General features: G+C 51.1%; 1 protein-coding gene across 18 annotated transcripts in view; it reads left to right on the top strand.

Moving 5' to 3' along the window:
* The window catches only part of LOC119466381 (serine/threonine-protein kinase WNK1-like), a 420,835-nt gene that overhangs the window by 260,480 nt on the left and 136,849 nt on the right, over window positions 1-23,506 (top strand). For all 18 annotated transcript variants that reach the window (XM_049657238.1, XM_049657241.1, XM_049657234.1 and 15 more), the window contains one exon: window positions 7,841-8,090. In XM_049657238.1, the coding sequence (XP_049513195.1) occupies window positions 7,841-8,090 (250 nt within the window). The remainder of the gene's footprint in view (window positions 1-7,840; window positions 8,091-23,506) is intronic.

Genomic DNA, 23,506 nt, shown 5'->3' with positions numbered 1-23,506 from the left:
GTTTTCCAAAGGGGGATCCTTCAGCAAGAGCGGAGACCACACTTTCTCTACTCGGTACGGACGAAGCCATTTAGAAGCGAGCGAAGCTGAGAACCCCTTGGTCGCATCGCTAAGAGCGTGGTTGCTCTTCAGGACGAGATCACCTACCTTAACTGAAAGGTCGGGATGCTTCAGGTCGTACTGAGCCTTTTGCTGGGCCCTGGCCGACGCCATACTCTGCCTTTCTCTACAGAGCGCCCAACAAAGCCTGTCCCGAAGTGCTGAAGCGTGAGCAGAACAGTCTGCCAGCGCCTCCTCGTCCCCGAGCTGGCACTGCATCACACTGGTCGCCGGATTTGCCAACTCCCTTCCACAATTGAGGAAGGCGGGAGAGAAACCAGTTGAGCGATTCTCGGAGGTTCGGACTGCGAACACGAGCTCACTCAAGTGGTCTGCCCAATCCTTTTGACGTTCGGCAAAGGCCGCTAACGTTGGTTTGAGAGTTCTATTGAGTCTCTCCGTCAAATTGGACTGAGGATGGTAGGGCAAAGTGGTGCAGTGATTAATTCCCAGGGAACGGCACGTAGCACCAAACACCCGAGCGGTGAAATAGGACGCATTGTCCGTAATCAGTCTTTTCGGAAAGCCGAACCGACAAAACACTTCCTGTAGCCTTTCCAGCACCGCTCGCGCTGTCACTTTACGAAGCGGAAACAGTTCCACCCATTTAGAAAAATTATCAACGACTACCATCAGGTGTGTGAACCCCTGCTTACTTCTGGGGAAAGGCCCCATAAGATCGCAGGTGGCCACTTGCCACGGACGCTCACTGTCGATTGGTTTCATCAGCCCGGGCGGCTTGCCACCCCTTGATTTCACCATTTGACAGACGTGGCAGGAACGGCAATAGCGAAAAATGTCACGTTTTATGCCCGGCCAGGTCACAGTTTGGCTTAGCTTTTTTTTTTTTTTTTTTTTTGGCACGCAATTAGGATGTGTTTCTTTTTTTTGCGCATGTTGTTGCTCTATATTACTCTATAATTTCGCTGACGTTTATTTTGTGCACCATTAGAATCTGAAATGGCTAGTTGTACTTAGCTGTTGCTGTACATTTCTAAAAAATAAATTTGAAGAGGCTAATGACCATGGACAGTGCAACCATGAACTTTCACTGTAATCAACGCTGTTGTAACGCGCAAAATTGTGCATATGTGTGTGATCTGCTGTCAAACCTGTCGTTCGTCGGGGCTGAGACCTTTGTCAGGCTTTATGCCTTTAGTCTCAGCCTACCCTCGTTTGAATGAACGAGAAATAAAATTCAATTCAATTCAAGAACTTTAGAGCCACTCATATGACTGGCCAATGGTTCGTCATGAGAACATCGCAACAGTGTGATTCTCAGACTTTTGGTGATTACCACCTTAAACGAGTCCACAGAGTCATCATCAGTGGCTATGTATTTCAGCAGAAGCCCATCATGATCCAGCAAATATAAATCCGCGGCGGACCCAGCGACACGTACTGTTTTTGGCCCCCCTGCGCCCGCCGCACTACCAGCAGAGTCTCGGCGCTTCGTCTCCCTGAGACCGTCGCTCACTCCGCGACAAAATGGATCAATTTGCTGGGCCTTCAGTAGCTCTTGTCTGCTGAAAGCGATTCCAGCTCTTACAAAGAGGAGGCTGGTCTCGTCCCCACTCAGGACGGCAGCCATCGGCGTCATGGGTTCGCTTTCGAGAAGCTCCCCCGCTTCTCACGCTTTGCGGCGCGCTGCTTGCCTAGAGAGCAGAATAACAGGTTTGCCCGCTTGCGGACTCGCCTCTCTCTCCGCTCGTTTTGCTCCCGACGCAAGCTGGCACAAAGGCACCGGCAGCGGCTGTCGCACCTGGAGAAGAGCTCTGGGTGGACAATGGTCACGAGATAGCGCGTTAGCTACCACGTTGGCACTCAGATGTAGTGCCTCTTCGTGCCATGTCGCTCTATCCCAATGGGGATTTTGAGTCGACAAGCGCATAGTGCAGGGGCATGCCCCAGAATTCTGCATACGACACAGTTCGTGCCATGCCTCTCGATACCAAAAGGGACCATGAGTGGGCGAGCGCGAAGCTCGGGGGCTTGCCCTCGAACTCGGCGCGCGACACGATTCTGACGCATCATCTGCGCAGGCAGAATCAGACACCGGTGGGCTGATGAACGGCTTTAGCAACGTGAACTGTCTGTCGCGATAGCCGTCATTCGCAATGTCCACAACGATCCCGGTTTTAAGGAGAAAGTCCCTGTCGAGAATCACAGGAACACTGAGCCCTGGGAGAGGAACGAAACGCGTGCGTCTCATTCGCTCTCCCCACTTGACCATCAACCTTGCGGCGCCAGCTGAATGGGCCATGCCTTTCGCAAGATTGAATGTCGTTTGGCAGTCCCACAAGCGCACTGCGTGCTTTTGCAAGCGGGACAAAACCTGTTCGCTGAACAACAAAGCGCTTGCGCCCGTGCCCAGCAGCGCCGAAATTTCGCGGCTGGCAATGATCACCGAAATAAAGGGCGTGTGGGTACCAGCAACACAACCTGTTCGGTACGCTGAGGGAACAAGCGAAGGTTCGGTCCCTCATGCCCTCACGAGCGACCTGCGCTTCCGTTTCCCGGCCTCACAGGAGACCAGGGCGCAGAGCAGTCTCTTGTTATGTGCCCTCGTTGTTGCCAGCGAAAACAGCGCACTCCGCCACGGTATCTATCCCGAGGCGGAGTGGCTTCAGCTCCCTGCCGGGGTAGGCTCGCTGCTCGGCCAATGGGCTGATAACGAGTGTCTCTCTTCGCGATGCGCTTGGTCGAAGAGCGTCCCTGCGCATGCGTTTCGGGCGGTGGTGCAGCACAGGCTGCCCGCCTCCCGTGCATGTAGGGATCTAGGGTGTGTGCGCTCAGCTCCTTAGCACCCGCGCTAGCAGCTGCAAAGGCAGCTTGGCCAGGTTGTTGCCGTTGGGGAAAAGGCTCAGGCCCTCTCCACGCGCGGCTTGGCTCAAGGGCCTCGCTGGCGGGCGGCAGTGGGCGATAGGCGCACGTGGCGATAATGTCGCCTTGAATGCGCTTTGCCTCGGCGGCCAATTCCTCCAGATTTCTGAAGCGGCCACCGCACAGGTACGCCGAAAAGGTCGGATGTGCCTGCCTGATCACCCGTTCGATGTGTTCCTCGTTCGAGGCATTGGGCTCGGCGACTAAGAAAAGGTCTTCCATCGCCCGTACGTACTCCTGAAGCGAGTCATCAGGAGCCTGTGTACGTAGCCCAAGCTCTCGCCGCATCCTACTCTCGTAGTCAGCGGGTATGAATTCACACAGGAATGCTCGAGGGTTGTTGCACGGTGTCCGGAAAGCCTGTACCACCTTCTTACCGTATCAGTGAGTGCAACAGAGACGACGCGTCCGAGTAACTCCTGATTGTTCAAACCCAGAGCTCTCTGGTAGCGTGCAAGGGAGTAACAGTAATCCCTGGGACTGAGCAGGTCACCGTATCCATTGTAGGTTGGGACTACCAACCGTACAGCAGGGTGAGCGCATTTCGTAACAGCCGACAGTGTTATGCAACAGCGTGTGTGCGCCTGCTCCAAAGGGAGCCGTTGGTGCGTTAGCGGCGCGGTCGAGCAAGGATGAACCGTCGTCCAGCTCGATCAGCGGCGCGGTTTCCACAGGGATACCAACTGCCGCGCCACCGTCCCCAGAGCAATAAGGGCTCCTAGCGGGGTGCGTCTGCTGTCGTTCACAGCCACCACTTGAGTCAGCTATACGTCAATTGCTTAGGCCGCTTGCAGCCAACGTTGACAGAACAGGCGTGTGCTCGATCGGTGTGCGGCTGGGCGCCACCGAATGTACTCCAAAGGGAGACGGATGAGCGAAATTCGTGGTCACCGTGTTGTAATCCCCACAGGGGGCCGCAGCATTCCACTGGTTTCGGGTGTTCAATTGAGAAGCAGCCAGCATCGACAAAACAGGTGCGTGTTCGATTGGTGTGCCACTGGGCATCACCGAATGTACTCAAAGGTACCAAAGGGAGACGGATGAGCGAAATTCGTGGTCGCCGTCTTTTAATCCCCACAGGGGGCCGCAGCATTCCACTGATTTTGGCTGTTCAATTGAGAAGCAGTCAACGGGCAAAAGTCGTTTCCGCGCTACGTTCCGTTTACTCCCGAGAAAGCCGATGATCGGGAGCGCTGCGACATCGCATTGCCTGGCATTCCAAAGGGAGCCGTGGCAGACAAATGTGCCCGTGTGCACTGTTCGAAGAGAGCTCTAGCCCCGTTTTCAAACAACACTACTGCTCCAAAGAGAGCTGGTATATAACGCCTAGCGTTGCCGTCCCCACAGGGGTCGTTACAAGCGAGGGTGCATGAGTGTGTTGCTCAAGGGAGGCCCTGGCCCCATTCTCCAGCAACGCCGCATCTGCTAGCACTAACAAAGGACAAAGGTCCCTATGCTTAGCAGACATAATGCTGCGAGCCCAAAAGGCGTATTGACTCGGCTAAGAACAGACAAAGGCTTAATGAGCCTTTGAATGCGCGTTGGGCGCCAATGTGGGTTCTTTGTGTCTCACAGGAGAACAACCACGAGCTTAGCGATCCACAGGGCCGCATCAGCCGTCACCTCCAGCACTGCTCGTACGCGAGCTCAGAGTCAGAGGCCGCAAGGGGCTACCGAGCGACGCACGCAAAAACACAGTTAAGCCCCGAGTTGACGGAAACTGTTTATTGAATCCGTCGGCACCAGCACTGCACAAACACCCGCGCGGTGGGGAACCAAAGGGGTCCTCCCACACCAGGGCGAAAATAGAGAAACAGGCGCCTATAGCACGTCGCTGCGAGAGCACAGGCTCAAGCTGGAACACGCCGCTAGGAAAAATTCCGGCGGCTATGTTACTTGCTCTGGCGATAACCAATGGGTCAACTCGCGAGAGCTCAGGCAATCTCCTTCAGCTTTGGCTTTCGGCAAGTGCAGCTGGGCGTGGTACGACCTCGCGTGAGCACTAGGCACTGCTTGTCGGCTTAGCGTCGGGAAAGGATCAGCACAAAGTACGCGCTTCCTGCACGGGCAGAGGCACCGTGCGCGAGCTCCAGTCCTAGTCACAAAAGTGTCGGCGGACGAGAGAAAAGCTTGTACGTACCGTGCGCTGATCTCGGAGAGAAGAGACCCACGCTCAGTAACTTACCACCGACGCGGCCGCGTAGTGACATCAGCGTCCCGCCCTGACCGTAAACCACCGCGTGTGGAGCACCACCGCTGGAACCAGTTGGGAGCGGGCAGGGTTGGCGAGGGACGGCAGAACAGGTGAAGCCCGCGCAATGGCGCCGGTGCCTCTCTCAATCCCCACAACTTCTGTGTCGACTTTGGCATCAAAGCGTGCAAGGATCAGTGGAGTCTGCAGACGTTGTTGGAGCTCGTGAAAAGCATCAGGTTGTGCTGGGCTCTTATTAGAACTAACAGGACGTCGTCCTTTATTTTTCACAGGGTACTTTAGATGCCATCCACTGTGAAGTGAAGCAGTAACAGTCCCCTTCATTTCCTACCTCCTTTTCCAACAAACTACTACTGCGGTTGCCCCACAAACCTGCATAAGGGTTTTCATAACCTCTCTCTGATGCATTCACTGAAAGATGGCGGTGGCAGTGTGGAATGGCACACTGGAATGGCACACTGTGTTGACCTGCCCATTGGAATGCAAGTTCTTTTCAGAATTCAAGGACACATTTGCTCCACATTGTAGACTGATACAGAAACTGTTGCAGCTTTACGTAGTGGTTTGTTTTAATGGTTAAATGATTTCCTTGCTTACCGCTGGGTGGATTCAAACAAGGACAAACTTAGGGGGTCCTGACTATTTTGTGGTTTTAGTGAAAATTTTATATGACGTGGGCAAATGTCTCTGTAGAAAGGAATCAACCTTTGTTTTGCTAGGTGCAGCACGGATTTCGAGAAAAAAAAATGTAATGCACTAAAGATGGAGAAGAGCGTTTTTGCAACTTGCAGGTTTTACATGTTTGCGTCTCTGCCACTCCAACACTATATCATTCTATACTGCCAAACATTTTTTGTTGATTTTAAACTAATACAACTACTGGCCCATGGAAGCTAAGAGTTATGTTGCCTACAGTATTTTTATTTTTACATTGCCAGACTGCTGTTTAAGCAAGCGCCTCTCACTGACCCCAAGATCAGTGGCATTGTGGGGCCGTTTTAGCTAAGGCAACACGGCTGAAAAATTTCTGACAAATCTGAATAGTTTCTTGCTCCTCTATCTATATTTTTCCTATGGTATGTTCAGGTAGCAACCACTCGAAAGTGCGTTTAGTGAGCTGTTTAAGGCTGTTCTGGGGAATTCTCTAAATTCTTTAAATACTTCGGCTATCTGAATCTGAAATGCTCCTCATTTCTATGGCCGATGCACCAGCCTAGTGGGAAAGCACGATGAGGCCAATGCAGTGGAAGAGTCAACTGGGTGTGTTCAAATAAAGACAGTCACAAAAGGAGTCCAAAATATTTTTTTATTTTAACTAAATTTTTTATGTTGCGCAGAAAAACACTACCAGACAACGGAACCGAGCCAACTTCTCCCTTGTATGTCTTTGTTTTGCACAGAAAGAAAGTTTAACTGTGATAAAGGGCAAAAATATCGTTATACAGCTGAAAAATATTGCAACTTAAAAAGCGCATGGTATAGGGAATAGTTTTCTACACATTAATCTTTTTACTATATATCTAGACAACTTCTCTAATGAAATGAAGGTAAATTGATTTTTTTTAAATACTGTGGGCGTCGTAAGTATTTTCCTTGCACAAGAAGTTCCAATAGTTTAAATTACCAAAAACATTTTTAGCAGTGTACAATGTTTTAGTTTTCAAGTATAGGTATTCTGAAATGCTCTTTCCCACCTATAGTGAATAACAATTCTTTTTCTCGAAATCCGCGCTACGTCTTGCAAAACAAAGATTGATTCCTTACTGCATAGACATATGCCCACCTAATATAAAATTTTTGCTGAGAACAAGAAATAGTCAGGACCCCCCTAAGTGTGTCCTTATCTAAGCACACTAACGAGACTTTTTGTACCTTAGTTCCTGTTGTGTCCTGCAGCGCACTGATCATGGCGTTTTTTTTTTTGTTTTTTTAATCCTCGGGCATTCAACGCAGTGTGACATTCAGCCTGTGTCACTAGTCAAGCTTTGTTTCCTGTGTATCATATTTTCAGTATAGGCGACTTTCTGTGTGACTGTCGTTTCAAGCACAGTATTTGTTTGGCCTTAGTGGTGAGTCTGACCAAAAGTTGTGGTTGGTTGAGCGCCAAGCCACGTGACCAAGATCTCTTTACCGTGAGGCTTAGTCGCCAGATGGCAAAGTTACAAAACGCCTCAAGGCAGTAATGGCAGTGGTTATGGCTGCAGTATCAGCAACGCACATTCCAGGTGTGCCTAAAAGTAAAGTGAGGTACAGAAAGGCTCCACTGAACATTAGCTGCACTCACGGAGTTTCATACTAACAAGCGAAATGGGGCGATAGTGTCTACGCACACCACAAATACTACATCCAGCACATGAATTTTTTGGGGCATTGGGCTTGCTTGTGGTTTCTTTTATTAGCCTACTCTTATTAGCCCGAAATTAGTTGTGTATCAGTGATGAGCCTCATTTTGCCGCTAATTTCTGTCATTGTACTTTTTTTTTTCAGAAAATGAAAAATAAAAAGAACTGCTTAAAATATCAAAAGTAATACTGTGTGGTGAGTGCTAGTGTGCAGATGTCGTCCATCTCTCACAGACTCTAAATAAATGTTGTGCTGCACAGCCCATGGAAGGTTGCTGCACTAACAGGCATTATTTTTGTGCAGTGCCTCTGCCCTGGACTCTGCAAGTGAGGCAAGTGACCTGACAGACTCGAGCGCACGAGAGAAAGCACGGAAAAAGGTGACCAAGCGGAGGCGAGGGGCCCAGGTGGAACAGCGCTGGCCGCGTCTGCTGGTCCTCTCCGTCGAAGGGGGCTCGGTGGTCGAGTGCCAGCTCGAGTCGTCCAAGGGCAAGACAGTCACCTTCAAGTTTGACATACATGACATGTTTCCCCGGGACATTGCCAACAACCTGGTACGTGAAGCCTTTCTGCTTTGTGCGCTGCCCATTATACTGATTGGCATGTACGCCAAGCTTTTCCCCACCTGATCAGCAGGCATAGTCATTCAAGAAATGTATAACTTCAGTGGATGGCCCTTCTGCAACTGGTATCCTTGCCAATCTCCATCAGCAAACTCTTTGAATGCACCTTGTAGTGACAGAGTTGCCTCTCGAATGCTTCACTCAAAGCTGTATGCCATGTAGAACAAAGCCAGCAATTGCACTGAGCTTTTTCAAATGAGTCCAAGGCAGCTGCCTTTGAAAATGCAAAACAGTGGCTGCACATAGCCATAAAAGGCTCTTTTTCTGTGCATTCATCAGTAAAAATTCACCTCACCAATGTGGTATAAAATGCTATTACAGCTAAAATATTGATTCAGAATGAGTGAAATTTTCCCAGATCAATTGCTGTATAATTCAAAAATAACAGTTTCAAATATTTAGCTTCAAATATACCTTCGGTGCTGCAGTGAAATTTTGGTATATTGAAATGGTTTTAGACACACTTCATTATGCAGTGAAATTTCTATAATTCGAAATCTCCTAATTCAAATTGACTGGTAATTCGAACTGCTCTGCTGGTCCTAGCAAAGTCATATTTATTTGAAGAGAGAAACTCCCACAAATTTGAACTCCAAAAACTGCTCAACGGTTATTTAGAAAAAATTTTCTCACTCCCGTGGACTGCTTTTCAGACGAAACTGAGACAAAGGCAAAGGTTCGATGCATCACTAGCTATAGCCCGTAATGTCACGGGCTGTAAAAATAACGAGGAAAGTGGCGCAGAACGAACTGGATCAAGCAGAGTGGCCCTCCTTTCTAATTCGGCAAGGATCGGGAAGAAGCCCCCGGCTTGATCACATTACATCGTGCTCACTTATGCCCCCCTCCATTTGATCGAGTCATCTCCGACATTGTGCATGCGCGAGGACGGCGTCCGTGAAGCCCATCATCCTTCTGACGCGCCGATAGTCGAAAGACAATAGTTTTGTTGTTGTACGCTGTGCTGCACAAGTGATCAGGCACTATAGTTAAAGGGGCTCTTACTTCGAACTCCAATTTATTCGAATAAATTTCGGTCCCCTTATAACTTGAATTAACGAAATTCTACTGTATTGAGGTGAAAAATCAATACAGGTTTATGGACGACAAGTTCTAAAAGGTTAAATGCTTTGTTGTATAGAGAATTTCGTTATATTAAAGTTCCTTATTTTTAGGTTTAACTCAAAATAAGTATGCTTATTTATAAAATGTGTAAGCTTATAACTATAGGTGTGCAAATACCTGATAGTACATTTCGAATCGAATATGAAATCACATACCAGAAACAATTTCACAAAATTTAATGCTTAGAAATATTTGGGAGAAAAACACGGTGCTGCACATGCTCCGGAATCTCTTAGCATTGCATAACAAGAATGTAGCAAGCCATCAGTAACATAGAAAATCAAGGTACGGTCTACTCTTATTAAAGGGAACTGCAAATTAGTATGCCAGCACTGATTACAGCTCAGTTCTAGTATATCAAGCTCTGTTATATATCAATAGAATGTCTGTTGAATAAAATCCAAGTGCTTTTTATTGCGATAGCAATTATATGGACACTCAAAGAGGATTTCTGCCATCGGCGTTGTCATCGCCGTGAGGTTCTGTATGACGACAACTGTGATGAAATCATCGGTGCGCTCCGGACGCCGTATGTGCGAGTGAAAGGGCGCAAAGGACACGCGCTTTCATGGGGAGCGAACGCACGGCAGAGTACAAACGCGCATTCTGCGTCATGCTCCCTGAAGGGCTGCAGAATTAAGCTTCTCTTTTCCCCTTTACAATCACCATATATACAGAGCAAAAGCGACTTCTTCCGTCGCACGAAAGGCCGTGGGGGACGGGAGGGAGGGGAGGCAACGTTTAGCTGCCGCACCAAATGCATTATATAAAAACTGTTGCGAGACGAGAAGGCGGTAAAGACTTCCAACGCTGCTCGACGAGTTTTTCGTTGTGATCTCGTCGAAAACCTCCGAGCCACCCTCAGAGGCCCTGGCAACAGTCAACAACGCCGCGCGCGTTCGGTGTGAACGCGGGCAAAACGTCGACGGCGTCGACAACAGTTCTGCGCCTTGCTGGTGCTGCTGCATGTCGCAAGTTTATACAGCTGATAAAACTACTATCCCTACTCCGAATAGCTCTCTACTAATTTGCTATCACAATTGATGCTTCGCCTTTCGGGCGAAACTGCAGCATTTTTTTCCATCTCAAGCTGATCAATTAGTTACGTTATGTTGTACTGAATACCAGTGAGGTTCTCAATTTCATAGTGCACCTGTGTTTGATGGCAATATTTTATTGCATAGAAAGTCTTGCTTTCCAGTTTTTCTCCAGAATATGTAAATGCTTTCCCACCTTCACAGCCGGTGGGTTATCGTGAGGTCGATTTACGTGACAGACAAAAGCACTGATGGTGCATCACATGACTTGGGTCACCGCTCCACGAGAGTGGGGGTCAACTGCAGTCGGCGCCAACGATAAAGAGCAGGTGCCATTTAATTGTCAGGCTCGGCGTGATTTGCCACCTGTCAAAGGTCCTGAAACCTTGAGGGCCATGGTGTGGGGGAGCACACGCCGCCACCTTCTTCCGCGGGCGCTCGCCATCGCTTGCGCACGTCGCGCGCTCGGCGTAAGCGAGCGGACATCTCGTGCGCGCGCAGCGGGAGCCGGGCGGACACGGGAGAGATTCATTTGCCCTCTCCCGGTTCTCGCTCGCCTCTCTCGACGCGCGTGCCCGTGCGGGAAGAGGGAACGTATCCGACGGGCATGGAGGACATTCCCCTCGCGAAAAGGTAAAAAGGTATAAAAGAGCGCGACCGAGAGACACCCGGCCCTCTCTGACCTCACTACACCTACCGGCCCATACAGATATACCCGCTGCCACCCGTGAGTGACCTCGTTTGCATGACTACCACACGCGATGAGGCAAGCCTCTTTTATTACTTATTATACGGAGCGGGCTTCCCTCTGCAAGTGTGTTTTATTGCCCACAGCAATAAACGTTGTTGAGTTGACTCGCTTGTTGCCTTACTCGCCGAACCCTACTTAGCTGTGATTATACACACTATGGGTTGGGGAAGACTACTAGATTTGGCGCTACTAACACGGTTCGAATTCGGCAACACGGCGAATCTTTTTCTGCTATTTTTTATTTTTTTTTTTTGAGCTGGGACTACTGAAGTTACAGCAAACAATGGCGACGGGCTTGTCTGACTTTCCAGATTTGTTCATGTTGTCGGATGTAGCGGCAGATAATCAGAGACCTAGTGCTCACGCGGTGGCAGCTTCCGAACAAACCGGTAGCTTTGATTTTGAGTGTTTCACGCAGAACAGTCAGGATCGCAGAAATGCCACGTTGGCAGGGTTTAGGTCTGAAAGTAGGCGTAACACGCCGAGCGCCTCGCCGCTTCGTCCCACGGACACAGAGGCACATACTCCTCTAAATAGTTCGACGCAAGCTGCGGATGCATCCGAACCTTCGGGCGGTACTATTCCGTTGAGCGAAAGAATGCTACGGAATGCGCTGCAAGTCATGCAGAGCTTAGCCGGCGCCCTGCAGAACACAATGCACGCCCCGCCGCAGAGCGAGTGACTACGAATTAAGGTAGACATGCCTACCTATAGTGGGTACCATGATCGTACTAGTGCAAACGAGTACCTCGACCGTCTGCAGTATTATCAGCAAGCAATAGGGCTTTCAGACGCCGAACTTCTCGCGCGCGTGGTCCCTGCTTCACTGACTAAGCAGGCGGCTTGTTGGTTCTGACTGGCCGGACACAGAGCCCGCACGGTAGAAGAGTTCCGTGCGAACTTCTGCGAGGAATTTCTTCCAGCCAACTACGAGTGGCGTTTGAGGAGAGAGTTGGAGTTGCGTACACAGCATCCGGAGAGTCCTTGCTGGAGTATGTTCGAGCGATGGACGAACTTAATCATCTCGCGAGCCCTCTCGCCACCGACACCGAGAAAGTCAAGCGCGTCACCCGGCAAGCGCACCCGACTTTCGCGGCCTACTTCAGGGGATGTAGGTTCAAAGACCTAGACGAGCTCGCCACCGAAGCAAAGCGCATCCAAGGGGACATCCTCGTGGCACGAGCATACCGTCCGCCTCCACACGCCGCGCTGTCACTCGAGCCTTGCTGCGCGTGGAACGGCAGCGGGATCGCTTCACATTCCCCTAGGGTCGACGCGTCGGCATCGTTCGCCGACGAGCAGGTCCAGCGTGGTTGGGAATTATCAGACCGCGCCTTGGACCTGTATGCCTACGCGCTGAAAACAGAACAGCATAACGTGGCACGCTGTGCGCCGCGGCAGCAACCTGCGAATAATGCGAGAACGGAGGAGCGGCACATGCCGACCGCCGAGCGTGGAAGCTACGGCCCACGCCACCGAGGCTTCGGTGGCCGTTGCTGCCAGTGCGGCGGACTGGACATAGCCCGTGACTGCGCAAGCACGCTGGGCCGAGGATGAGCACGTGGTTCGGGAAACGGGCGAGGCCGCCGGTGATCCACCTTGGGTTCTGGGCGGTGATCTCGAACACAACCGGTGATTTTGATTTACTTGCGCCTTTGGCTTGTCGCGTAGGAGATGTCGCGGACTCGCAGGCGCCGTTGATCGAGCTAACGATAGCCCGAAAGAAGTTTGCCGCATTATTCGATACTGGGGCAAGCGCTTCTTTATTTGGTGACGAGGTGTTGCATCATCTCCGCGAGAACAATATCTGCTTAAGAGATAGTGACACCACTTTCAGCCTTGCTTCTGGCACAGCACAATCGAGTGGTGCAGCTAGGCTAGTTGTTCGTTTGGAGAGATGCGTCAGGCAACAACGCCTCATACATCTTCCAGGTCTCTCAGTGCCTGTTATTTTAGGTCTAGACTTTCTCGCCAAGTCGGGTATTTTGATAGACATCGCCAGCGGAGGTTACCGAGGGAACGTAACGGGTGCTTTGCAGCGTTTAGCAAAAGTGCCCGTGCCTGCGGAGACACGCCAGTCTCTGGGCGCGGCGAAAGCCGGCCACACCCAGCTACAGCCAAGCGAGCAAACAGCAATCGGTAAAGGCGATGAAAGCAACGGAGAGACGGTGGCACAACATTCTGCCGTGGTGTTGCAAGGGGCAGCGCACCCACTTTTGTCAGAGGTCAACAGCCTGCAGAAGAGAGAAAGGGCACGACTGTCATCGCTGTTGTAGGAATACGACGCGATTTTCACTGGACCGTCTGGGCTGCACTACGTTAGTCAGGCACAGGATAGACACGGGTGACACTGCGCCATGGAAATGTAATCCTCGACCGATAAGCTTGACTAAACGGAAAGCACTTGACAGCGCCTTAGACGAACTCATCGACACAGGCGTTGTGGAAAGGTCGAACAGCCCATGGGGCTTCCCGGTAGTTCTAGTCCCGGATAAGGACGATACTTATCGCCTTTGTGTAGACTACCGCAGGCTGAATGAGGTTACGAAGAAGGGTGCTAACCCTCTACCCTCCATTTCCTCTTTGATATCTAACCTAGGCGGGGCGAAGTACTTTACAACGCTCGATGCTAGTCGGGGATATTTTCAGGTCTAAATGGACGAGCGTGACTAAGAGAAAACGGTTTTCACTTGTCACTGCGGGCTCTTTCAGTTCAAAAGAACGTCTTTTGGCTTAGTTGGAGCTCCCGCTACTTATCAGAGGTTGATGGACCGAATTCTAGGAAATGCGATGTGGCAACATGCTCTCGCATATCTCGACGACATAGTGGTTTATTCGAAAACATTCGACGAGCACTTGCGCCACTTGAGAGACGTCCTAGACAGGCTGAGGTCCGCGGGTATCACGTTGAACCTGAGTAAAGCTCAGATAGCTGCGAGCAGAATAATGCTGTTGGGATTCACGTTGGACAGCGGCCGCATTCTGCCGAGTGAGGATAAGCTCGAGGCTATACTGAGCTACCCGTCACCGAAAGATATCGGCGAACTGAGACACTTTCTGGGATTGGTGAACATTTATCGCCAATTCATTCCAGACTGCCCGGCAGTGCAAACGCCTTTAACGAAGCTCTTGAGGAAAGACGAGCGTTGGACTTGGGGTCAAGAGCAGGAGGCGGCACTGCGCGGCCTCACAAAGGTGCTCGCTGACACGGCAGAGTTGCAGCTGCCCGACTTGAATAGGGAGTTATTGATTCAAACAGACGCAAGCGACCTCGGTTTAGGTGCAATTTTGCTTCAGGAGAACGGAGGCATTCTCCGACCGGTTGCATTCGCGAGCCGTTCGCTGACGCCGGCGGAAAGGAACTACTTGATGACAGAGAAGGAGTGTCTCGCGATAGTTTTCGCTCTGCGAAAGTTTGACTATTATGTTGATGGAGTGGCATTCACGATTGAGACTGACCACATGGCTCTCACTTGGTTGAGGCGCTTGAGTGAGCCGAGTGGCTGCCTGGCGCGTTGGGCACTGCTGCTGCAGCGTTACGACTTTAACGTGCGCTACCGCAAAGGAAAAAAGCAATGCCGCCACTGATGCACTTTCGCGAGCGCCAATCCGAGGCGAGGGAGAAACCCTGGCCGTAGCCCGAGTAACTGACGCGGAACAACCGTCGATCCTGGGCGAGAGTGTGAACCACGTAGATGTTGTCGGTTCCGCAGGAGTTGTCTTCAGCAGAAAGGAGCTGTTCGAGGCTCAGCAGAAGGATCCATTTTGTCGAAAAGTGCTTGACGGGCTCCGGGAGCCGGGCGGCACGGCCGCCGCGCACATGGAGGCAGCTGGTATTGCTGTTGGTGCGGAGCGCTCAGGAACAGCTGGCAATTGCTGTGAGCGCGCTGGATTCCTATCTGCTGAATTCCGATGGCGTCTTACTGAGGTATATTCCCACCGAGAACGACACAAGTGAGGCGTTTAAGGTGGTGATACCGCGCGCGTTGAGAGGAGCACTGCTACGCTACTTTCATGACTCGTGCATCGCTGGGCACGCAAGCGGCCCCAAGACTTACGTTAAGTTGTCGCTTCGCTACCTGGTTTGACATGAAACGGGACGGGATTCGATACGCCCGCTCGTGTCATGTGTGCCAAAGCGTGAAGCCCCGAGGCGGACGACCGCCGGCTTCATGCAGCCTATCGACAGCCAGACTCCCTGGCAAATCGCGGCATGTGACGTCATGGGACCGTATCCCACAACACCGAGCAGGAACAAATTCTTGCTGGTGGTCACGGATCACTTCAGTAAATGGGTAGAACTTTTCCCCCTACGAAAACTGACGGCACGGGTGATCATGGATAAGTTGTTGGAGGTTTTCACCAGGTTTGGTTTTCCGGAGCAGTTGATAACGGACAATGCGTCCTACTTCACTGCAAAGGTGTTCGTTTACTCATGCGCCGCACTGGGCATTAAGCATAAGAAAACGACAACCTACCATGCTCAGTCGAACCTCACGGAACGAGTGAATCGCAACATCAAGCACATGCTTGTCGCGTTCTCTGAAAGGCATAAGGACTGGGATACCTACCTTCCAGCGATCGGGTTTGCATTGCGATCGACAGTGAACCGCTTGACTGGGTATACGCCTTCTTCTCTCAACCTGGCAAGAGAGCTGCCGAATCCGATGGATAAGGTTCTCGGAGATCACAGCAAAATGCCAGTCACGCCGTCAACACGAGCTGAATACGCGACGCATCTACATGCCAAGATGACGGAAGCTTTACATAAAAGCACGCTGTAATCTTCGCACTGCAAGGGCACAACAGAAGGCGCACTACGACCACTCGCATCGGAACGTCCACTACGAAGTGGGCGATCTGGTGCTTCGACGCCAGCATGTTCTCAGTGATGCTACCAAACAGTTCGCTACCTCACTGGCGCCGAAGTGGACCGGGCCGTATCAAGTGAGAGAGATGGTTTCCTTGCTTGTTTACCAGCTCGAGAACAAGAAAGGAAAGCCGATCGGCGGACCAGTACACGTATGCGACCTGAAACGCTACGTACCGCGTGATGAGCAGTGGGATGACGATCAGACCCTCCCTCAAACGCGATCGGTGAGTGAGAGCAGTCAGAACCGAATGGCGAGCCCGCAGCTGCGCTACAATTTGCGTAGCAGGCGAAAGTAATCTGACTGCTAGTTGCGTAACCCGACGACTGCGAGAAACATTCGTAAGTCCGGGTGACGTTGCATGAGAGCTCTCAGAGCCACCTTCAATGCCCTGACAACGATCCCGCCTCGCAAGCCCGCCTCGCAAGCCCGAGGAGTGCAGCTGACCAGACGCCTCGAGTCGGCATCAAGTGTCCGCCAGCTCAGGGCTAAATCACCACGAGCCTGACACTTCCTCGCTCGCCAACCTCGGCGGGTACTCGGGCAAACGGACGTCCCTAGGTGCCAGCCTCAACGTACGGGGGCCTTCTTAAGGGGGGGAGGATGTGGGAAGCACACGCTGCCACCTTCTCCTGCGGGCGCTCGCCCATCGCTTGCGCACGGAGTGCACGCGGCGGTAGCCGGGCGGACATCTCGTGCGTGCGCTATGCGCACAGCGGGAGTCGGGCGGACACGGGAGAAATGCACTTTGCCCTCTCCTGGTTCTCGCTCGCCTCTCGCGACGTGTGTGCCCGCGCAAGAAGATGGAAAGTATACGACGGGCGAGGAGGACATTCCCCTCGTGAAAAGGTAAAAAGGTGTAAAAGAGCGCGACCGAGAGACCTTCGGGCCTCTCTGACCTCGCTACACCTACCTGCCCATACGGATATACCCGCTGCCACCCGTGAGTGACCTCGTGTGCGTGACTACCACACGCGACGAGGCAAGCCTATTTTATTACTTATTATACAGAGCGGACTTCAATCTGCAAGTGTGTTTTATTGGCCACAGCAATAAACGTTGTTGAGTTGACTCGCTTGTTGCCTTATTCGCTGAACCCTACGTAGCTGCGATTATACACGCTACGGGTTGGGGAAGACCCCCACAATGGCAATTGCGTGACTGTCCCATTTCCCCAATACTTGTTGTCCACACAAATGTGCGCAGCTGGGAGGTCAGCACACTGTGGTCACATGACACTTTTGCGTTTGTACATTCTGTACACTCGCTTTAGTTTGCAAGGCGGTTTCTTACCTTTCTGAGTGTCACGCAGCTTCTATGAATAGATCTGTGTTGATTTGGCACCAAACCGTAAGTTAAGTCACTGATGCCTGATGAAGCAGCACCGATTAGGCCTAATGGCCAAGGCATTGTGGCCGATTAGGCCTAATGGCCTAGGCATTGTGGCCGTGACGAAAATTAGCCGTTGGTTGATGTGGAAACAAGCCACAAGCTGTTGTGGAATAATTGTCACTAATATGTTCATACGGTTGGCTCACCAATGATCGGTACGAGTTCATGCATACGGATTCGATTGGCGGCTGTTGAAGTGGCGATATGTTTGTCGCCACATACGTATCCAATGCGATCTGCGGGCCTTCAGGCGGCTAAGCGGCCCAATCTTCACACATGCTTTCACACGTTCCGAAATATGTGCTGCTTTTATTGCCATTCCCTCTGTCCACGTTTTGTTATCATTTCAATCGGTCCATCGACCTGGACAAACCTTGTACCAACAGAGGTGGCCACAGCCGATGTGACGCTGTTCTACAAATTGCAGCGTTCGGTTGCTGCAATGTTACTAGACTAGCTTCAGTTGCCAAACTCTCCACCCGTACGCTTACCACCGATGTCGCCACTTCTTTGCCAGCCGCCAGATGGCGGCACCGTTCAATCGCACTCCACTGCAGACGCCTCGCTGCAGCCTTGAGCTCGTGCAGACGGGCAGCTTGCGCGTGTTTCACGCTGGCTAGCGTTATCCCTATAGTCCGAATTAGTGGTACCATGCGAAATCAGTATCCACCTATAGGGATAACATATATCGGGCTTGTTGGTTGATACTGAAAGATCGGCAAACTGCATGATAGGAAGAAAGGCACATGACGAAGCACCGAAGCTGCGTTTTAAGTGTGGCGTGTTTCTTCCTGCTACCTAAACCTTTCACGCAGTTTACTTTTATTGCGATAGCAATTTTATGGACACTTCAACCGGATTTCTGCCATTGCCGTGAGGTGCCGTATAAACTCCGACGGTGATAAAATCGTCGCCGCGCTCCATATGCGCGAATGAAAGCGCACGAGGGACGCACACTATCACGGAGAGCAAACGCATGGCGGAAAGCAAGCGCGAATGTCGCGCGAAAGGCCGTGGAGGTATGGGAGGGACGGAGGCGGGGCGACGCTGTGCTACGGCACCAAATGCGTATCTTGTAACCCGGCGCAAGGGGATCTTGCCACTCCATCTCCCACGCGAAAGCAAGAAAGCGGGAAGGCAGCGCGGGGAGGGAGGGGGGGTCAGCTTCTACTCTGCCAACAACTACGCTTGTACTTGCTGTGGTGGCGGTCGCCCGCACCGTCTCTTATCTCCACATGGCTCTGACCTTTGTATGCGCTGTGCATTCGCTGCTCAGTTTCGGTTAAAGCGATAGACCGCACGAACCTTCGCCCACTGCGACGGCGGCGCGTGCTGCCAGCGTTTTGACAGTCATTGTCTGCGGTGATTCAGTGTGATCTATTCATTTTTGGTTTTGTGCGCTGACACCACACTTGTTAATTCAGTTAGTAAGCGAATGTGTCCAAGTTTATGTAGCCGATAAAACTACTATCCCTACTCCGAATAGCTGTCTACTAATTTGCTATCGCAATTGATGCTTTGCCTTTCGGGCAAAACTGCAACATTTTTCCATACAGCAGCTTGGCACGTTTTCTCGCTGCTTTTACTTGCTTAACACTTTGGTCTGGGTAGTTATACGACAGCTAGCGAGACCAAATTTATTATCCACAAAAATAACACAGCTTTCTTGTTAACCAATGAATGCTTTATTAAAGAAAACGAAGTAAAAAACAACTGTATGCCCCTATATATAGCTAAGACTTAAACTGTCAGAAGGGACATAATCTAGGCAAATGATTTGGGCCTACGTGAAAACCAACTCCACTTAAAGCAGCATAATTGGCACATTTTCTCGCTGCCTTTACTTCAAGGCTGGATCCTCGCCACTGCTCCAGGAACCTTGCATAAAATGCATTTTTATGCAAGGTTCCTTCAAGGTATGCGTGTATGCATGCGCGTGACTAAATAAAAATTAGCGTAGCTTGCACAAGTGGCGCAAGGCTAAAGAAACAGCGGAGCTGTTTGGCACCTAGCTGGTCCAGGCTTTACAGGTTATGCTTTTCCGGAATTTATGGATAATTGATCGATTATCGATTAGCTATTGATAGACTATCGATTGGCTATCGCAAGATATTGGCCACGTATTCGGGCTAGGCAAAGCACTACCAAGTCATGCCTAGCATTTCTTCCGGAATTCATTGATTAATCATCGATTATTGATTAGCTATTTATTGGCCAATTATTGGCTATCACAAGGTAGTGGCCACGTATTTGGGCTAGGCTAAGCACTATCAAGTCATCCCTGGCATTTTCCGGAATTTATTCATAATTGATCGATTAGCTATTAATTGACTATCGCAAGGTATTAGCCATGTATTTGGACTAGACTAAGCACTACCAAGTCATCTTCAGCATTTTCTGGAATTTATTGTTTATTGATTCATTAGCTATTGATTGGCTATCTATCGATTGGCTATCACAAGGTGATGCGAGGCCACGGAGAAAGAATACAGGAGGCGCAACTCGGCTCCTTCCCGCGTCGTCATAATGTCACACAGGAGCACAGGACGTACCATGCGGCAGCGGACGTCGTGACAGCGCCCCCTGCAGAACGCCGGACGCATAACGTATGGTCACGTGATGGTTTGTCGAAGCGATGCAGCGGATCCGTGGCGCGTCGAGCGCGCTCTTGCAACGCCTCTGTTGGCTCTTGTCGTCTGCTCGCACACGACGGCTTGATGCCAGTGTGCCGCCTTGGCTACTATCGCAGATCGTCTGATCTTTCAAGTTTCTTGGTCTTATTGCCACATAAATAGCATGTGATCCTAAATAATAATCTATAAAAATATCCTACTAACACGGTCTACAGGTCTTCTATCCCCGGATTGCAAACCGCGCTGGAGCAAAACGCTTTGGGCGGTATCCGACAGTAGCAGACGACGCCGGGCGCTGTCGGAGACCGCGGCTACCGCGGCCGCGCGCGCGCCGCTGCGACCGCGAGGGAAGTAGTTCCTTCTGTCGCCGCAAGGGGCGCTGTGCCGACGTTCACCACCAGCGCGTCTCCTCCTCTCCCAGCGTGACATTATCACGACCAGTGCTCGCGCTGGCGCCGGCCCCAAGTTTCGCCTCCTGTTATTCTTTCTCCGTGTGCGAGGCGCAGCTCTGCGCAGTGACGTCATCGCTAGCGCGGCGGCAGAGGAGCTAGGCGAAATGAGGCGCAGCTGTTTGCATTGATGTCATCGCTAGGTCAGTTTTTGCGAACATTACGCGGGGAAACAAAAAGCTTAAACAGCTCCACTGTTAAAAATTCAATGATGCGTGCACTCAGTTCCTGAAAGTGTAAGGGGCACCCAACATGACTCAGCATATTCTCTGACAGTTCTTCTAAGATGGTCCTGAAAAGGTCACCAAACATCTCTCTTCGTTTGCGTCCCCCTCCTCTGGTTCGACAGGCACAAGTGAAGGTTTGGGAACACTTTCGGCACCGCACCCTTGTCAAGTGTCCACTTGTCTCGTGGCACCTCAACCACCGGATGCTCCTTTTGACACCGTACACCTGGGCCTCGTCGGCCCTCTCGCACCTTCGAAAGGTTACTGCTACTTGCTGACATGCATTGACCGCTATACACAGTGCCCAGAAGCTACACCTATATCTGACATTTCAGCGTCCACTGTTGCAGCAGCTTTCGTGTCCACATGGATTGCAAGGTTCGGCTGCCCATCCACGATAATCACCGATTGCAGTCGGCAGTTTGACTCGGCACTCTTCAACGAGCTACTCAAACTACTCAGAACGACATGTTTTCGCACGAATGCTTACCACCCTCAGTCCAATGGACTTGTTGAACGTTTTCACCGGCATCTCAAGGCCTTATGGCGCATGAATCGCCGGAGAAGTGGGTTCTGCATTTGCCTCTCGTCTTTCTTGGCATCAGAGCCGCACTCAAGGGCAACCTAGGTTGCTCCTGTGCTGAGCTAGTCTACGGCACTCACCTGCGCCTTCCATGCGATTTCTTGCCTCCCTTATGGCGCATGAATCGCCGGAGAAGTGGGTTCTGCATTTGCCTCTCGTCTTTCTTGGCATCAGAGCCGCACTCAAGAGCGACCTAGGTTGCTCCTGTGCTGAGCTAGTCTACGGCACTCACCTACGCCTTCCATGAGATTTCTTTGTCGCCACCAGCAGAACACCTATGCCATCACCTGCCGACTACGTTGCCGAACTGCAAGATTTCTTCAGTCAGGTACGCCCCGTGCCTACACGTTCACGAGAAGCAAGGTCTCCGTACGTTTCTCCCGCACTCACCTCTGCTACCCACATTTTCGTTCATAACTGTTCGTGCAGAAGCCTTTGCAGCCACACTACTCCGGGCCATATTGTGTTCTCGAGCGTCGTCCGACTACTTTTGTCATGAACGTCAACGGACGATCAGACACAATTGCCCTGGAACGTCTCAAACCGGCCTACATTGAAGCACCCGCGCCATCAGCCCCATCATTGTGCGACGCAACCCTGCTGCATCCTTCGATGCCGCCTCCATACGTGACACCCAAGACCAACGCTACGACACGGCGCGTCACGTGGACTTTTCATCGTTCGTCGAACTTTCCTCCTCTCTCGGAGGGGAGCCCTCTGTAGCGGTAGCAGCATCGGCGTCGCATGAGAATTATGTAGATGCTAGCATCTACACGAGGCACGAACGGCTGGCACGTACCGGCACAGGCTAGCATTCAGAGACAGATTACAAAATGCAACACTAAGAGATCAGGTGTCGGTTTTTCCTCTTCCACGAGAGCCCTGAGACTTTACCGGCCTACGTGGTCACTGGACGCCACACGTCTGTCCCGCAGATTGGCGTTACGATAACCCACCTGCCGTAAAGTTGAGATAGCCCTTCTAACTGGAAAGTGACACTTTCTATGCAACAAATAATAGATTGCTCAAAATATAGGTCCGCTATTAAACTGATAACCTCATTGGTATTCAGTATTACAGAACGTCACTAATTCAATAGTTCCAGAAGAAAAATTCTAGCACTTGATTCTATTCAATAGAAATTCTATTGAAAAAAAAACTTTCAGGACCTTTCTATGCTGCAACTGAGCTGTAACGAGTGCTTGGCATTCTGATTTGGGGTTCCCTTTGTTAAGAATAGGCCACACTGTACATATTCATTCCTAGGTGCCTAAGTTACTGATAGCTTGCTACATTCTTGTCATCCACTGCTAGGAGACTCGCAAGCATGTGCAGCAATGTATTTTCTTGCCCAAAATTTGTAAGGAATAAATTTTGTGAAAAATTTTTTAATATTCTATTCAATCTCAACCCTACTAAATATGGTTGAGATTTGACAAGCCAAAGGGCAGCACTTTGCTGCTCACATCGGAGCTGGAATAAAGCCAACCTGCAATCTTGCCTTGTACGTACGATGGGTGATCAGTGAATGCTCCAGTAATGTGATAAGCAGTTTGCTTTTCTAGATATTGTTACGCGAACGAAGGATTAAGTACAGGAAACTATTTACAAGTATATTTACAAATGATAGCTGCAGCGCTGGCCAGATCAGCCGATAGCTCGAGAGCCCAGAGCAGTTCGTCTTCTTCGTCTAGGCGCCCGCGCGCCTCGTTCAAACAACCAAATACCACACGCGTGTAGCATAATCCCCCGGCGGCAGAAGCGACGTCCCGGAGCGTCTAAATGTCATCACTGGGAGGGTGATACTGCTTCAGTCGTGTAACGTGCACGATATCACTGGACTGGGAAGCAGATGGGGCGTCAGGGGCGATCTCGTAGGTGACGGGAGTCACGGCACGAATCACTCGGTAGGGGCCTGTGTAACGAGACAGCAGTTTTTCTGACAGGCCGACCTGACGCGACGGAGACCATAGGAGCACCAAAGAACCAGGTGGGAAGTGCAGGTAGCGGTGTCGCTGGTCGTACAAACGCCGTTGACTCTCTTGGGAGTGCAGAAGGCGGCCACGGGCAATTTCCCTTGCGTGGGCAGCGCGGGCGACGGCGTCAAGTGCATACTCACTGGTGGGTGCTGCGTGAACAGGGAGGCTTGTGTCGAGGGGCAGTGCTGGTTCTCGGCCGAACAGAAGGAAAAATGGCGAATAACCGGCTGTGTCGTGGCGCGAGGAATTATACGCAAAGGTGACAAACGGTAGAGCGAGGTCCCAGTCAGTGTGGTCGGA

The sequence above is a fragment of the Dermacentor silvarum genome, chromosome 10 (assembly GCF_013339745.2).
Source record: "Dermacentor silvarum isolate Dsil-2018 chromosome 10, BIME_Dsil_1.4, whole genome shotgun sequence".
Taxonomy (NCBI): domain Eukaryota; kingdom Metazoa; phylum Arthropoda; class Arachnida; order Ixodida; family Ixodidae; genus Dermacentor; species Dermacentor silvarum.
This window is presented reverse-complemented; position numbering and strand designations above follow the sequence as displayed.